Genomic DNA, 17,025 nt, shown 5'->3' with positions numbered 1-17,025 from the left:
GTCCGCGCCGGCGGCCAGCTGGTGGCGGAGGTGATCGCACTCCGCCTGCAGGGCTTCAATTGTACGCGTGTCGTGTACTTTCATTTGGTTGACCTTTTGCTTCCAAATTGCTAACTGCTCTTGAAACTGGCGAGAGTTAATGGGCTCTTCCTCTAGTTGAATCGAGAGCTTGTAAAGATGCTCCTCAGGTGGTGACGGCGTTGGCTTCGAGGCCGAGGTAGACCCTCGGTCGAGCGTTGCTGCTGTGGCGCTCGTACCAGGCTGGGAAATTGCAGGGGGCTCAGCTACAGGAGGTGAATGATTCATCTCGAGAGATGACTCACGCATGAGTGCCAGCTCTGATTGCAGCTGTTTGATGGTCTCGTCATCCTTCGCCTTCATCTGCGTCACCTTTTCTTTCCAAATTGCTTGCTTCTGCTTAAGGGTCTCGAGTGATTCTTGAAGTGAGCGCACCTCCTGAATTAGCGATTCATTTTTCTCTGCGGAGGAGGCCAAGTCTTGTTGAAGAACACTCATTATCTGTGCATTTTGCAGCGAGTGATTCTCCAACGAGGCGATCTCCTTCTGCTGCTCTTGGAATCGAGATTTCAGGTCCTCGAGTTCCTGCAGAGATTCAGGTTGGCAGCGCAGATGTGCCATCTCCTTTTCGTGGTGATTTGTCACGGACTGCATTTCCTCTGCGAAACGCTGCTGGCTCTCCAAATAAACCGCCTTGACCGCCTCCAGCTCTTGCATGAGCTCTGCAATGGTGGTTTCCTTGGTGCTCAAAGTGGCCTGCGCAGCTGCCACCTGCTGCTTACATGCGCCCATCTCTTCGGCGTGCTTGGCCACGATGCCGCGAAGTGCTGCTTGAACAGCAGCGCGTATCTCGGGGGTCAATTCACCGCCGCTGGCTTCGCCGGCCACATGGTAGGCTGCCAGCTGTGATTCTAGCTCAGCGATGCGCGATCGATCGGACTCAGTAAGTGCCTTTACTTTTTCCTTCCAGGTGTTTGTTTTGGTGAGCAGCAAAGTGTATTTTGTCTTTTCATCATTCAACTGAGCCTCCAATGCTGTCGCCACTTCACCCATCGTCTTTATCTTCTGCTGCAACAGTTCCACTTCCTCCTTCGCCTGAGCGGCTTCAGAAGAGCTCTTTTTGAAGAAGCGGTCCATTTTGCCACCGGCGAACAGTAGCTGCTGTTGCTAGCTGCGCCCACTGGAAGCGGAAGCGCCACGAAAAAGTAGGTGCGACCCAAGCCTATACAAAGAGCTAGCAGAGATGCTAGCGGAAAGCGAATGCCTTCCGAGAACGCTGCGAGGGGGGGGGGTGGCAAATTGCGTTTGTGCGAAACACGTGCAATGCCTTGACACTGGACAAGGAAATCGTTTGTAGCCTTTTTCTTCCGGGACAGGGAGAGCGGCGGCGCTGATAAGCCTCTGCAAGATTCTGCTCAGTGAAGTAAAACCTTGCCTTGACACGCGCCTCAGGCTGCGTCAAGAAGACACCCGCGCTCAAACGACGGAGCTCCTATGAGCAACTATACTCTCCAAGTACGAGCTGGCGTGGTGGGAAGGAGGAGAGAAGAGGTTGATGGGAGGGAGTGTGACTCTTAAGCACCGCTCCACTGAAATCATCGTCATTTTTCTTTTGAGGAGCTTCAGCGCTGCAACGTCCCTCACCCTTTACGAGAAAACGTTTCACCTTTTCCCGATGCACCAGCACTTAGCTGCAAACTGCATGCGGATTTCATGGCATGCGCATGCGTTGATCCTCTTCCATGCTCACAGGGAAGTTTTTTATGCATAGCGCTACCTATCTCTCGTTCATTCCATATCGCTTTAGCACTAATACGATAAACACGTGATTGCACACTTTCTTTTTTCATCAGCATGTCCATACCACCATACAACGTGAGCTGAACGCCACGTGACCCCGGCCGCTCACACAGGCCCCCATCGCGTCGGGCAAAGCAGCGCCATCCAGGACCTGACCGCCCATACACCAGCAGCAATACATCGCTCTCACTTCGCTGCGTCGCGGGCGCTTGACCCTGCCGCCACCGGAGGTGGACCGGCATTGGCAGGCATAGGGGGGAAGGGGCCTGCTTGTCCCCTTCACGCACAGAGTGGGGCCACTGAGCCCTGATGCGGCGCGCCGAGGTGTGCCCCTGTCATCAGGGGAGTACATGGATGCAGCAAAACAAAAAAATCAAATCCGTAAAGCAAGTTCTTCAGCAGGCGGTGGTATGAAAGGATAAGAAAACTGGTGTTACAAGCAAGGAAAAAAAAGAGCAGTTGGCAGTTGTTTTCCGCAACGGTAAGAGGAAAACAGCAGTTCCCAATAGACAAATACCCATACACTCATAAGACATCGACGCGGCCCTCATCACACCGGTGCGCTCATGTCTCGCTGCACAGAAAAAAAAATCGAAATCGAAATAAGTAGTGTGCAAGCTGAGCAGAAGAAGCGCACGGAACCAAAGTGAAGAAACAATCAACCCGACATGCTACGACTGCTCCCTTATTCAGAGGCAGCGAAGCTGGAATGACCTGTTGTACTGTCCTGCTTATTTTTCTTGTGGGGTTTATTTCTTTTTTCCAGAGACCTTGAATCGTTTGTAGTTAACAAAAAAGACTATCTTTCCCTCGGTCAGGGAGTAGACGGGCACCACACTCGACGCCGCAGCGTTAGCCTTCATCCACCTGGCCAGCGTGGGCTCTGCAAGGGTCTCGGGTGGCGAGTCCGGCGCCGACTCGTTGAACTGTTCCAGACACTCGTGAATGCGCTTCACGTCAGTGTTTACCACCACCACTGTGGACGGAGGCGGTGTCATCATTGTGGAGAACAGCTCTACAATTTTATCAGCTGTGCGGGTCTCAACCTTTCCCGAAAGGAACTGAACGTCTATGTTCGCACTGCTTGTCGACTTCTCCTTTACGGAAAGGCTGCGGACAGTTTGTCGCAGATCGTCGAGCGCGATGTCGCCACCGTGCCCGCTTACTTTACCCTGCTGATTCGTTGACACCGCTACAATCCGCTTTCCATCCACGAGCAACCACCTGATCTGCTTCGCCTTCAGGGCCCGCGCCAGTGCGCGAGCGTCCGTGTCGGCGCGGATGCACGCCCGGATATTTCCCTTCCACAGCTGAATCGCCGCCTCCACGACGTGAGGGAGTTGCGTGAGCGAGTATAAATCGTGTCGCTTTGCGGCGACACCATCCAACAGAAGATTCTCACGCCAAGTCACGTGTACGTGCTTGCCCACGTTGAGGAGATGCTGCACGTCCACCACTACGGAGAACGCAGAAATGTCGGGGTTCACAACGGTGCAGTTGGTTGTGAAGTTGTCCAGAAAGCAGCCAAAGGCCAGCGGTACCGCCCCGCGCGTAGAGCGACACTCGAAAATGATGCCCATCTCCAGGGCTTTTCGCGCAACGAGCAAGTCGCTGGGCTGCAGTGCCGGGTCCATAACTAGAGTAAGGTGCGTATTCATGTGCTTCGCAAACGTGTTTATGACGTCGACAACTGCCATTGTGAACTTTTTGATGTACTCGTCACGCTCGTCGCACAGCAGCAGTCCGGCAGCGCACAGACTCTCTGTGATACTTGAGATCGCATGCCCGACCTGGTCTGCTGTGAGGATCTCGCTGCGCAGATGACACAGCGCAGGTGGCGGCGACCGCGTTCCGATCTCGGCGGGAAACACTGTCTTTAGCCAGTGGACGTGCGACACAATCACCTCCATCGGCTCCGTCGTCTCTGTAAACGCCAGCAGATGACATAGCGACAGCAACGGCTCCAGCACACACTCGTTGAATACACCGTGGTGGGGCAGTGGCGTGGTGAATATGACGTAGGATCGAGCGCGATGGTAAAACTGATAAAAGGAGCCGATGGAGCTATTCTCCTGCATGCCGAGAAACGACGCTGTCGCAAAGTATGGAAGGGCAGAGTAGGCAAAGCTGCGGCCGCTGCTGTCCACCACACAGTCCACATTCATCTCAGCCAGCTTAGGGTTCATTGCCACAGTCGGGTCAAAGAGCGCCACCGGGACGGCGCCGTGCAGCATGCCGATCACCTGAACCGCTTGCACCACATCAGTGCACTGCGACGATCCCACAAATTGAGCGTCGTCGCGGAATGCCCTCGACGGCTTGCGGAACTCAGATCCGATTCGTTGGATTTTTTGGATGATGCGTCCAGCTATTCTCTCGCCATACCTGTCCACTGTATCCAGCGCACTTGTGAGATCAGCCGGATCACCTGGAAGCTCAGCCGTGCTCAGCACAGCCTCGCAGGTGGTGCGTCGACGTGGGTCAGGCTCCAGCAGCTTCTCGATAATATCGGCCATCGTCGGGTTCCACCGGGCAAACCACTGCGGAAGCTTGCCAGTGCGCCAGACTTCGCCCATAATAGTAAAACGCTCGCGAAAGCCTTTTCCGGCGATGGCAAGCCACATTTCAAACGCGATCATACCGATGCTAAACTCGTCAACCTTGTAATCGTACTCGAGACCCTTCTCCTGCTCTGGCGCGCAGTACAGCACCGAGCCGCAGTTGCCTGTGGGATAGTTTGCTGAGACCAAATTTGTCGGCGTATTCACCTCATCCACGTCTAGAACGCTCGTGATACGCTTTACGCCGCTCATCACGCGCGCCAGGCCAAAGTCTGCAACGCGGATGGTTCCAGCTTCACTGTTGTGGTTTGACTCCATTTCAAACAGCACATTTTCAGGCTTCAGATCCCGATGAACAATGCGCTCGCGATGCGTGTGAGCTGTGACGGAGAGGAGCTGGCGGAGAATGGACACGGCGACCTTTTCTCCGTTGGCAGAAGAAAAGATGCCACCAGAGTCGCTGGAGTCGCTTTCATCAATCAAATGGCGAAGTGATCGGGCAGAGCACAGCTCCATTTGAATGTAAAGCGTCTGGAAATTCATGGACGGCCGCCTCCCCTTTGGTTCGTGCATTTTAACATCACTTCGAGCGTCACCGCTATCGCTGCAGGATTCGCCGGATTCGTGGTCCTCCTCGCTTGTGTCCGCGCTGCTGCTCTTTTCCACTGATGACGAGTAGAGGGAAGAGGTACAGTCAGTATCCGAGGACAACGAAGCGCGGGCAACGGCACGCGATTGGGGTGATAGCATTTTCCCGCCGTGCTTCATCTTCTCATCTTCCTCATCCTCCGCGTCAGTGTCAACGAACTCACGCAAGTCCTCATCGCACCCGTCCTCGACCCACGCATCGTAGTAGCGAACAATGTTCTTGTGATTCAGTGCAGCGAGAGTCTGCACCTCTCGCAGAACCTTCTCAGATTGCGCCTCTGTCATTGCAATCTTCTTAATCGCGTACAAGCGGCCATCGATCTTCTTCCGACAGACGTACACAGGAGCAAAACCGCCGGTCCCTAGAAGACGCTGCTGAATAAACTCGTTCCGGTAGCGACCCTCCGAGCCCTGCTGGATGCGAAGGTTGCGTCCTTCATCCTCCCAAAGCCATTTTGGCAGGCCCTGCTGATCTGGAGGGAGGGCCAGGGCGCTCTCAATGTTCGCGGCAAAGGCACGCGAAAACGAAATTCCATTCCACGGAAAAAAACTACGCGCCGCTTCCGGGAAAATGCTGACGCTGTCCAGCAGATACTTAACAAGCCAGTCGAAGTTGCTGGCGGCCTCCTCGTTCGACTCCGGGTTCTTCATGTGACAGCACTTCTTTAGAAGGTGAAACGCAAACAGGCTGAGCTTCAACGCTTCCTTCGCCTTCAGCGGAACTGGCGTCAGTGATGACGACTGGCCCGCGCTAAGCACTTTTGGCTCACCCTGCGCCTTTCCGTTCTGCTGCTGCGACGGTGGATCAATGCTGCACTCTACAATGGCGGCCACAGTGGAGACGATTTGCATCATGCACGGCATACCACTAGGGAGACACGGCTGAATGTTGTTCAGCACCTCCTTGGCCATCTGCTTCACCTCGTACTCTGACAGCGTACCCTCACACCCGGGTTGCACACCCGGTGGAAACAAAAGATTGATGGCCGGTGCCACATACGGATAGCCAGGTACCACCCGGATCTCTAGTGTAACGCGTCTGCTCGGGTGGCTTTCGGATGTAAGTGGGACAAGCACTCGGTAGTGCGCCGCGCTCTTGCCCGACACGCGGACATTTTCGTAAGTGTTGACGATGATGTCGATTTCATCTTTTATTTCGTCATTCTCACAAGTGTTGTACGCTTGTACTAACCTGCAGAAGTGACATTCGTTTTTCTTTTTGGCCATCAATTCCAGCACTACTTTCGTTGTTTTGCGAATTTGGCGAATGCTGTTGCACCTGTACAGGATGAAGACAAACGATCAAAAGCTGCCGTGCCAATAATATGCCCGTGCGTGCGCGCGTCGTTTTCGTGTATACTTGTGCGTTTGCGAAGGAGAGGCAAGAAAGCAGTGCTGCGAGCGGGACCCGCTTCATAGATGAAGCCGTCTTCTGATGCACCGTACGGAGGGAAAGGCTGCGAAGCGGAACACACAGAAATACAGCATGCGGTACATGGCTTGTCTGGGATGGTATAGCTGTGATAGAAACACTGCAGGGCGCAGTATTAAGAGTCTCTACAGCCGAGTGCGCGCGACTCGCCACACAGCACATTAGAGCAGCATGATACGCTTCTCTCCATGCTTCCGCCACATCAGCCCTGCACTACCTTTTTGAGTTTCCACATAGCTTTTTCTCGAACAAAGGAAAAGTGGATGGAAAAAGTGTCGCCGTTTCACAGTCACATGAGCTGGCAGTATCGACACGGAATAAGGAGGAGGGGGTGGAACGAAAGAACAGATAGCCCCAACACCAGCAAAAAGAACGTCTTCGACAATGGTTGCTGCGGGCACGCTGCATGTCTGCGCAAGTGGAAGTTCATACTTTGCGCCATGTGACCCGTGAGCCACTGGAAGCAGTCACCTTTATCCACGCGACGTCGACTGTTGTTCGAGCCACCGGCCCTTGGACAGGCAACAGTGCACGCTTCTGTCGCAGTTGCCTCATATCTTCATGGGTTTTGAGGGCGTGACAGACGACACACAGCGTCTGCAGGTTGTCTAGAGTCGCCTCGCCCCCACCCCATGCAACGGGAACCACGTGATCAACGTGCCAGAAATTCCCAGGGATAGGATTCGAGACGACCTTCTCGCAGAGAGCGGGGAATTGCAGCAGTTGCGGGTGCAGCCTCCCAATCACAGCCACACGCTCTCGTCTCCCTGCCGCTGCTGCTACGGAGGTGCACAGTGTCTCACAGTCAACGTGGCAGTGCGAGCAAACACTCTTGTCTACACCCGCAACACTGCGGCGTATCGCCCCACCAGACCGCCGGATAAAAAACGACAGCCTACACTTACCTGAGCAGAAGAGCTCAGAATCGCCGTTGGCGGCACCGCAAATTGCCCCGGGCACAAAGATGTAAGCACCTCGATCGAGCTGTGGGAGGCTCGCCGCGCAGTTCAGGCAGCCCGCCTCGTATTCATTGTTCGCAGCAGCAGTGAGGGGACCAAAGTAGTAACGCGTGGGAAAGTACAATCGGCGCACTTCCCACCACACCCCCCATCCAACAGTCAGTGTTTTCGCATAGCGGTTGCGCCGTCGTGGAGCGGAGGCAGCCACTCCGCTGCTTTTCCACTGGAAGACAGGTGGCAGCCACGCCTGGCAAAGGACGAGTTGCCTCCGATGAAACGGTGAAAGGCGAGCAACGGATTCAAGGAAAGTGTCCAGCTGCTGCCACACTAGGTCCTGGCGCTTCTGCACGCACTGTCTTGCCTCATGCCACGGAAACGTGGTGTAAAAGCCAGTCGATCTGCTTGCGCGTACGTGGATGCGACCGGTGTTTTTGCTGATACAAAAGAGCAAAGGCTCCGCTGTTGGCTGCACTGAGCCATGCGTCTGCGCGTTGGAAGCAGGCTTCAGCTGCAGTGCTGGGTGGGACGCGTGTGCGATTTGCGAAAGCGAGAGACTTGCGCCTCTAGACTCCTCCGCTTCGGAGAGGCTCCTGCACAAGCGGGAAAAGAGCTCGGCGTCAAACTGCGAATGGAGCCCTAGCAGATAGTATACAACAACCTCGTCGCGCTGTCCAGGGCGATGCAGGCGATCCTCTGCCTGCCGCATCCACGCCGCGTCAGGGGGGAGCTCACAGAACACAGCACACTGAGCCGGTGCTAGCGAAATACCCACCGCGCACGCCGTAATCCCGATTACCGCAATTCTCGCCTCCCCGCGGTGGAAAGCGTGTAGGAGATCTCCACGCTGTTGCACCGGCACTCGCCCGTCGATGCGTACCGCGCGCTTGCAGTGGTCACGAGCCCACTGCACAAGTGAGTCAATCAGCTCGATGTGGTGCGCCAGAAGCACAACGCGGTCGTACTTGCTGCAGCAGTGCTCCACTGCTTCCGCGATGCCGTTCCAGTTTGCTTTCCAGCTATTCGCGTACCGCTCCTGATACGGCGCTTCCCCGCTGCAGCGGGCGCCACTGTGCGGGCCAATACGATGTGCTACCCGCATCACAACTCTGCTTTTTCGTGGCAGCTCCAGCACATCCTCCTTGAGGCGGCGCAACATACAGCAGGAGCGCAGCAGTGATGAAAACTCTACCCTCCTCGTCGACTCTCCAACCTGCAAGTAGGGAGAGAAGGTGAGCTGGCAGTACCGCATCGCGAACTCAAAGCGCGACTCCCCGAGTAGGTTGGGCCGGAGCGTGTCAATCTGGTTAAACAGATCAAATGGATTATCCGTAGCCGGCGTTCCAGAAAGCAGGAGACAGTGAGGCGCCCGTTTCCCGATAGCTACCACCACACGTGTATAGGTTGCATCAGCTCCGCTAACATTTGTGTGCAGAAGATGGCTCTCGTCGCACAAGAGACACTTCCAGCTGCGAGCCTGCAGCTGCTTCTCTAGTACCGCTGCCATGTGATAGCTCACCAGCACCACCTTTGGCTGCGAGTCAATACTGAGCGCGTCATTGGCGCCGTGAATCGGGTGCATCTCCTCGACAGACACCTGCTCGTGCAGGTACTGCTCGATTAGGTCTGCCCACATGAGCTTTAACGCCGAGGGACATACAATGAGAAGCGGATAGGCCTCGAGTGCTGCCACGGTGGCCAATGCCTGCATTGTTTTTCCAACACCCATGTCGTCAGCAAAAAGAATCCGTCCTCCCCATCGCAGCGCCGTCCTCACACCCTCTACTTGATGGGCTTTCATAGCGCGACGAAGGAGATGTGGAATCCGATCGAGCCTGGTTTCGGGCACTGCACAGCTGAGAATGCCAGCTACAGCTTTGCGCAGGCCAGGCGGCGGCGGGTTCACAAAGAACGGAAGCGCGGGATCTTGTGCGGACTCAAGAAGCTCCTCAGTGAGCTGGTCAATCACTGGTGCTGGGCCCGTCAGAACTACCCCACTCCGTGCCAGTTGCTCGCGAAGTGCGAGGGAAAGACTAAACGCTATCTGCGCCACTTCAGCGTCGTGAAAGTTCCGGAAGTGGGCGGAAACACGATCGCGCACAAAGTCCACCTCCACAGACACCATCTTCATGGAAAAGGTGAGTTCGCAGGATGGGGATAACATAACCGGGACAAACGGCACCGCGGCTGTTCGTCCACGCACGGCGGCGGAGAAGGCCGCGGCCACTTTCAGCACGTCGATGCACTCGTCGCATGCACACGAGAACACACACCCAAAGCGCGACAGGCGAAATGCGTAGCGATGACCGCATCGAAAACAGGTCTCGACAGGCAACAGGGCCTCCATCTTCACGACATTTTCTTCTACAGCCTTTCTCGTGCCATTTTCACGCACAGGAGATACAGAAGACGCTGCAAAGCGAACGACAAGAGGATCGTTTTCTGAAGAGAGAGGCAGAAAGCATCAGTGCTCACGGAAACGAAAGTGCCACTGCTTGCTGACCGCGATCGGCTGCGACGCAAGGCTGTGCATGCAGAGAGTAGAGTACGCGCGGGGTTCTCGACGTCGGATGCACTCCATGAGCGATCCAATCCAAGCCACTTGGAGCATAAAGAAGTGACAAGGGGAGAGAGCGACAAGGTGTCTCTTTTGCTCAAGATATCGGCGGCATTTTGCTTTATCCGTGCTGTATTTTTCTTTTTTTCGAATCAGAAAACCAGCGCCATGCTAAAAGGGTGTTTTCACTGGAAAAAGATAACTAGCAAGCGAAAAGCACTTTGAAAAGCTGAGAGACAACGAGAACAAAAGCGAAACGCAGAGAACTACAGGACGTCCACCTCGTAGCAGCACAAAAAAGGAAAAGAAAACTGAACGAGAGCAGTGCAAACAAACAACAAAGATGAAATAGAGAGGCAGGGAGATATAGAAAAAAAAGGAAGAGAGGGCGTTGCCTCGCCTTTTCAGACTCGGCCCTGCTGAGGCCCGAAAAGCACATCGACCACCTGCTGCATTTCTGGGTCCTCATCCAGATTCAGCGGACCTTGCGCTGAGAATGTGGCGTAGTCCTGAGGGGTGCGCTGCTCGCTGGTAGGTGTCTTCTGTTCCCCTGTCCCGGTGCTTGCCTTGCGCAGGGACTTCTGCAGCTCATTCCAAGCTCGTTCGCGAACATTACTGTGGACAGTTTCGGTGGTGCTCACCTTGCCATCGCGGATGTAAATGACGCGATGGGCGTACTGTTTCATGTACACATCATGAGTCACCATCACCATCGTGAGACCATGCTCACGGTTCAGCCGCATAAGAATGTTCATGATGATGAGAGTATTCTTTGTGTCCAGGTCACCTGTAGGCTCATCGAGAAACAAGATCTCCGGCTCATTGGCAAGAGCCCGGGCAATCGTCACGCGCTGCTGCTCACCACCAGAGAGCATTGATGGAAAGTGGTGCAGCCTATGCCCGAGACCAACCTCCTCGAGGAGTGCGGTGGCACGCTTTTTGATGTCCGACGCTGATAGCGAACCTTTGATCATCATCGGCAGCGACACATTGCCCAGTGCATCCATGGTGGAGATCAGGTTGAACGACTGAAAGACAAACCCGATGCGCTTGCAGCGCATCGCTGCTAGCTCTGAGTCTGGCGTTTGATCCGTCACACGTTTTCCAAAAAGAAACATATTTCCCTTTGTCGGGGTGTCAATTGTCCCGAGAACGTTGAGGAGCGTGCTCTTACCACCGCCGCTCGTGCCGTACACCACGAGAAGTTCGCCAGGGTTTATGTCCACATCCACGCCACGCAGCGCCGGTACACCCTCGACGCCGAGGAGGTACGTCTTGTGAATGTTATCGCAGGATATGATGGGGTCCATCTGCCTTGGTTCTTGTATAGCCGGAAAGCAGTGGGAAGTGTAATCAAAACAGCCAGATACTCCAAATAGTCCCAGGGTACTGTGCATCAATGGTGGCGCCAGATGGCGTGAGACAAATGAAAAGTCACAGGAAGAAGACAAAACGACGATGGCGATTTCAAAAAGGCATGGGTAAGCGCACACGAGCTGGCTCGTGCATTCAGCAAGAGCTCCAGCAGGATTTCATGTGCGTCTGCGCCAGGGAGTGGCTTCAGCATTTATTGCCAGCATAGACGGAGCACCTTGCTCAGCCTGCAAAGCAAAAAAAAAATAAGACTCGATAACTGTCAATCTCTTTTGTTTGTGGATGGTGTCTTTCTACGATACCCTTCTCAGCTCCCAAATCGGAGCAGAAAAAAAAAATAGTCCATCCTACAGAGAAAAAAAAATACTTCTCCGAGAACAATTGCAGAAACCACAGCTGCATAAGCTGTAATGCGGCAGAGAACAACAATACACACACACACACATTCAAGAACGACACTATCATCACGACAGGCATTCGCCTCTTTCTGTTGTGGCGCGAGCGTAGAAAAGCAAAAATAGTACATCTTGAGAGAGCAGAGTCGGCGGCATACCCTCACGATAGTGGGCTCGAGTCATCATTTTGTCTTTCGACATTGCAGTCTACAGCACTGAACTTTAGTAGCCCTGGTGAATACTCTCAGCCAGCGCGGGAGCGTTCTCGCTGCCGTCGACCAGCTCGTGTGGTGTGCGGCGACCCATCTTCTTTCGGTTCGGTCGCGGCGGCTCCTTGATGTACATGGCCTTAATACGCAGCTCCCGGTTGCCTTCGGCGTACCGCGCAAACAGCTCTCGAGCGTCGCGTTGGTCCTCGATTTCCTCCCAGGTAAGCTCCCACGAGTCGTGGTGCTCGATAGCGAGCAGGACAGAGTGCTTGGCCGCCTTGATAATGGCATCCTTTTCCTTCTCCGTGAGGTCGGCCACTTTCTGGGCCGGGTTGCCGGCCCACATCTCACCGGAAGGGATAATCGCGCCAGACTGCAAGACGCTCGCGGCGCACAACATGGCACCGGACTCGATACTACTACCTTTCATGACGATCGCGCTGGCTCCCACAAACGAGCACGACGCAATATCAGCAGACTCAACGATGGCCATGGGCTCAATCGTAGTCCACTTGCCCACCGTTGTGTTTCCGGTGACTATTGCCTTCTCCTGCACGTTGCAGCTTTCGCCGAGGTGAATGCTCTCCCCCTTTTCAGCCCGGATAATGGCGTTGTAGCCGATATAATTCTTTCGTCCCACATGAACATCGCCGGTAACTATAGCACTTGGCGCAATGAAACAGTTATCCATGACCGTCGGCCGCTTCCCGCTCACCTTCAAGAGACGCGGAATGCGATAAAGCTCCTCCTTCGGCTGCACGCCCATCATACGATCGCTGACAGCGATCAACTTTGTCGCCAAGCGCTGCACTTTCAGCGCCCATCGGTCAAGTGCCAAGCTCAGGTACGTGCGCTTTTCGATTGCCCAATCTGGCAGCTGCTCCGGTACCTTCGCTGCACCGCTGAGAGCGCAGCCAAGAAAACGAGAGCGGAACATGGACTTTACAGGTATCCGAAACCGACCCTACTAACAGTGCTACACTGACTTACGATTGGGCCGCTCCTCGTGCACTACAATCCTGCTGTGCCAGTAGCCAGAAGCGTGTTCTTTTTTCTTCCTTGAGAGACTGGCAGCAAACCACTTATATGCGGACACCCCCAAACCCCTGCTATGATAGAGAGTTGGCAGAAAAAAAAACAAGTGCAGCGCATGGAAAGGTAGACGGAAAAGAAAAAGCAGCAACGTCATAGAGGGCAAAATCGGCAAAAAAAAAAGCAGTCTGGTACTGCCTGCCTTCACAGTAGCCATATGCTGTCGATCTCTTTCCTACTCTAATATTGCCAAGCACCAGTTAACTGGACTCACAATGCTGAGACCTTTTCAGGCGACAAAAAACGCAAAACATATACTCCTCGTTTGTTTGAGTAGGACAGTCGTAGCAGAGCATTCAACAGCCTCAGATTGTTCTATTGTGATTTCGCGCCCCATATAGAGCGGACGGAGAAGAAAAACAACTTATCTACCGCTGCCACTTCCCGAAAGCGCCAACCCAGTCGACAACATTGTCGATAAATCCCAGAACAACAAACAATCCACCTACGATACCGCAGAGCTGCACCAGGAAGTGCGAAAAAGGCTGTCGCTCGAACACATTGTTCACCTGAATAGGGGCAGGCTCAAACTCGAACAGCACAGCAGGGACCGCTCCAGCGAAACCCACCACAATCGTCCGCCTGCTCCACTGGGCACTATACTCATAGGTGGAAGCCTTTGCGTTTTTCGTCTTCGTTTTTCTGTAAGTTGTGGGAACCACCTTCACTAAGTAACGTGTCTCCGAGTAAGTCTTCGAAGACGACTTGTGACCAGAAAGCGGCTCAGCCACACCATTCTTTGAAAACCGCTCCACAGTCTCATCCCCGATGCGTAGTTTTCTGATGAAATGAGAGGTATCCAATCGAATCACATCCTTAAGCGAGTAAAAATGGCCGGTACGTCGGGGACCGAAAATGACTGTGACAGGAACCTTTTTCAAGTCGAGAGAGCCCATCACGGTGCACCCGCTCGCTCGTTGGTACAACTGCTCCAGGCACTGCGGAATGTACTCAGTGCCTGGAATACCCTTTCCCAGCTCCTTGTACAAGTCCAAGACGCTCTCGCAGGTGTCGCAGCACTTCAACTCGGCTGCGCTGCGCACCTCTGCGGGTACTCCATCAAAGGCAGATGGTGGGCACGGGCGGCACTTTTTACCAGCGCGCCCTTCCCTCGTCTCCATTTCATTGTCGAGATCCTTCAGGCTTCCTTTGTACACAACTTCTCCGTCAAGCGCGGTGGGAAGTTTGTGTAGCCTGCCTGTATAGTTGAACTTTGCCATCCCCGTTGTGTCAACAACGTCAATGCTAAGACGATTGCAAGGCATGAACGGGAAAAGTACGTCGAAATGCACCGGCATATCCTCTGAAAGTCCTTTGTCGAGAGAAACATCTGTATCATACGCGTCGCGCCCTCTTAGGTATGCGGCGCCTTCCCACAACACGAGAAAAATCACAAAAAACACAGTGAAAACGCTAAGAAGAGCACCCCACCTCGTTTGCTCGCGCTGATAATCTTCCTTCGGTTTCGGGAACATGTCGACATTTGCGATGTGCCGTGAAATTGCCGTGCGCACGACCGGCGGTTCCGCCTCGGCTGCAAGTGCACTTCTTCGTTGCCGCATTTACTTCACACCACTTTACTTCAAGGTAGATCAAAGAAAAAAAAGGATCCGAAAATAAGTAAAGCTATCACTGAGAAAACACATGAGTAACGTAGGCAGAAAGCCTCACTAGCGCGACGGCAGATGATAACGCTGTCTCTCACAGAGAGGGGAAGAGTACCAGCAAAAATTGCTTTAAGACACAGCGGAAAACAAAACAGACGATGTCCATCCGTTCCTTGACAAGAAGGCTGAAAGTCCTTTGTATCGTTCACGATTCGCTTCTTGAAATGTTCACTATCTGCCTCCGGCACAGAGAGAATCAGCAAATAAAAAACCCCAACACCACTAATGTACCACACAGACCGTTGTCTCTACATTTCTTCTTCCTTCAACGCTGCAATGATGGCATCCTTCTCTTGGATACACGCCGATGCGTGAGCGTAGAAACGATCCATCTCGGCTTGCATAGCACACATCTTCTCCTCGTAAAAGGCCGTCAACTGCTGTTGGCTGCTGCGAATAATCTCCTCAAATTCGCTTTCGTGCAACGGCGGCCCGGCTTCCAGCTCCCTCGCAGCCACCGTCACCAGGAGATGGCGCTCTTTCCGTTCACTTTCACGAAGCAGCTCTCGCAGATGCTCTAAAGTATCCTCGTCCATCCTCTTCTGTCGACGAAGAGCTTCATTTTCTGCCTGCAACACCACCACTTCTTTACGAAGTTCACGATTCCTAGCAATCAGGTTGGCGTTCTCCTTTTCACAGCTTCTAAGCTTCTCTGACAGGTCTCGATTTTCACAGGGTAGCTCTGAGGTCCTTCGTCCGCTTTGCTCAGGAGCGGCAGCAGACGCGTCCATAACATTGCACTCTTTGAGCCGGCCTTCCATAGCTTTAACCCTCGACACCAATTGCCTCACTTCTTCACTTTTCGCACGCAGAGCTTCACTAAGACGCTGACAAACATCACACAACGACGAGCTACGTACGTTCTTCAGCTTGTCTAAGTTCGACCTATCACAGTTCCCCCGGCAATGGGCCGACTCACCAGAGGACAAAAAAGCGCATCTTTTGCCCTGTGAGTCGGCAAGGTGTTCTTGTGCTCCGTACTTTTCCGCCAATACGCGAAAAAGTTCTTCTTCGCGACCTTCAAATATTTCCAAAATTTCATCAACAGAACCCAGGCATGCTGGATTGTAGCGGTCGTAGAATGAAATCAGCTGCTCTCTGTACATTTTCGAAACTGCGCCACAGGTTTCAAACATGGCACAAAGAATATTGTGAAGCCCGGAGCAAAAAGAAGAAAATCACAAAGAAGGTGCATCTAGAAGACAGCGCCCACACCAACAAAGCCGCCTATACTTATCGCACGCAAACCTGGGTACTGAAGCGTAATGAAGACATCATATTCGCCTTTTCGCTTGCTAAGGGCTGAAAAGCGTAGCGGCCAACCACTACAGCTTCCCAGAAAACCAAATCGCGTGCAAACAGTGGCAACCCTTTTGTGCACTTTGTTTCCTTGACAACATCAAAGCAACAACAACACGTAATCAGTGTCCTACTCTGTGTTCCCTGCCCTCATGAAATCCACTTGAACACACACACACACACACATTGGATGCTTGAGCGTTTCTCAGCAATCCGCCACTAAAACGTGAAACCAGAATATGCTGCCAGTGCATTGCCCCGACTGCATTTACAGACACCTTCGGCGGCGTCCAAATACGAAAACTCACCCGAAAAGATGCACAACGAAGCTGATAGACTCGACAACTGATGTCGCAGCTTCTTGAAACAAAGGTTGGACGTTAGACAAGACGTACCATAGCCATTCGTGACCAGTGCGAAAAGACGAAGAGAAAGGGCAAAAAACAACAACACAATCCCCCTGGTGTTGGTATTTGCGGCTAACAAGCCTCGCCTCCTAAGACATCCGTATCACCATTGGACCAGCGAATTCGTCAGCGGGATGGGCGCACCTATCCGTGACATGGCGGTCATATACCAGCGACCCTCATATTCTTGCCGACCCAGCTTTCCTGCCTGATAAACGCTGTAGACAAGATACACGACGTTATGACTCGTCACCTTGAGTGAGGCGATGGCGCAACAGCTAACACAGACACCGCTGCTCAGGGGGGGGGACAGCATCACATCCCACCAACATAGAACAAACAGGGCACCCGTACTGAACCTAACAAAAAGCCCCCATATGGGAAAACTAAAGCGAAACAACAGATCCCAAAGCTCCGACAATGCCGCACAGCAAACCCCCACCAAACAACACGACCGAAGACTGACCGCGCTGCCTGAGCACGCGAACACCTGCAACTGCTCTCGCTCTTTCCCATCCTTCAATCTGCGCCGAGATCCTCACGCTTAAGGTTGTGCGGGTACGCTTACTGGTATGCTGATGGGTTAGGGTTAGGGTTAGGGTTAGGGTTA

The 17,025-nt window shown here is 53.5% G+C and overlaps 7 protein-coding genes across 7 annotated transcripts; all 7 read right to left on the bottom strand.

The window, feature by feature from the left end:
• Nucleotides 1-1,155, bottom strand: LDBPK_110070 (hypothetical protein, conserved; the record flags this gene model as incomplete). The annotated part of the gene is made up of 1 exon (XM_003858937.1): nt 1-1,155. A coding segment is annotated over one exon (1,155 nt), but the record flags the coding sequence as incomplete, so codon positions are not given.
• Nucleotides 1,156-2,567: 1,412 nt separating this feature from the next.
• Nucleotides 2,568-5,939, bottom strand: LDBPK_110060 (protein kinase, putative; the record flags this gene model as incomplete). Its single annotated transcript, XM_003858936.1, has 1 exon — nt 2,568-5,939. The coding sequence occupies one exon, from the start codon at nt 5,937-5,939 to the stop codon at nt 2,568-2,570; it is 3,372 nt and encodes a 1,123-aa protein (XP_003858984.1).
• A 946-nt stretch (nt 5,940-6,885) lies between these two features.
• Nucleotides 6,886-9,762, bottom strand: LDBPK_110050 (SNF2/RAD54 related DNA helicase, putative; the record flags this gene model as incomplete). Its single annotated transcript, XM_003858935.1, has 1 exon — nt 6,886-9,762. The coding sequence occupies one exon, from the start codon at nt 9,760-9,762 to the stop codon at nt 6,886-6,888; it is 2,877 nt and encodes a 958-aa protein (XP_003858983.1).
• A 614-nt stretch (nt 9,763-10,376) lies between these two features.
• LDBPK_110040 (ATP-binding cassette protein subfamily H, member 1, putative) lies at nt 10,377-11,282 on the bottom strand (the record flags this gene model as incomplete). The annotated part of the gene is made up of 1 exon (XM_003858934.1): nt 10,377-11,282. One exon carries the CDS (start codon nt 11,280-11,282, stop codon nt 10,377-10,379), a length of 906 nt encoding a protein of 301 aa, XP_003858982.1.
• Nucleotides 11,283-11,963: 681 nt separating this feature from the next.
• On the bottom strand, nt 11,964-12,887 carry LDBPK_110030 (hypothetical protein, conserved; the record flags this gene model as incomplete). Its single annotated transcript, XM_003858933.1, has 1 exon — nt 11,964-12,887. One exon carries the CDS (start codon nt 12,885-12,887, stop codon nt 11,964-11,966), a length of 924 nt encoding a protein of 307 aa, XP_003858981.1.
• Nucleotides 12,888-13,410: 523 nt separating this feature from the next.
• LDBPK_110020 (hypothetical protein, conserved) lies at nt 13,411-14,517 on the bottom strand (the record flags this gene model as incomplete). Its single annotated transcript, XM_003858932.1, has 1 exon — nt 13,411-14,517. The coding sequence occupies one exon, from the start codon at nt 14,515-14,517 to the stop codon at nt 13,411-13,413; it is 1,107 nt and encodes a 368-aa protein (XP_003858980.1).
• A 440-nt stretch (nt 14,518-14,957) lies between these two features.
• LDBPK_110010 (hypothetical protein, conserved) lies at nt 14,958-15,470 on the bottom strand (the record flags this gene model as incomplete). The annotated part of the gene is made up of 1 exon (XM_003858931.1): nt 14,958-15,470. One exon carries the CDS (start codon nt 15,468-15,470, stop codon nt 14,958-14,960), a length of 513 nt encoding a protein of 170 aa, XP_003858979.1.
• Between the last annotated feature and the right edge of the window lie 1,555 nt (nt 15,471-17,025).

This window comes from Leishmania donovani, chromosome 11, assembly GCF_000227135.1.
Source record: "Leishmania donovani BPK282A1 complete genome, chromosome 11".
In the NCBI taxonomy this organism is placed as follows: Eukaryota; Euglenozoa; class Kinetoplastea; order Trypanosomatida; family Trypanosomatidae; genus Leishmania; species Leishmania donovani.
The sequence above is the reverse complement of the archived record's forward strand: the minus strand, read 5'-3'. Positions and strand labels throughout refer to the sequence as shown.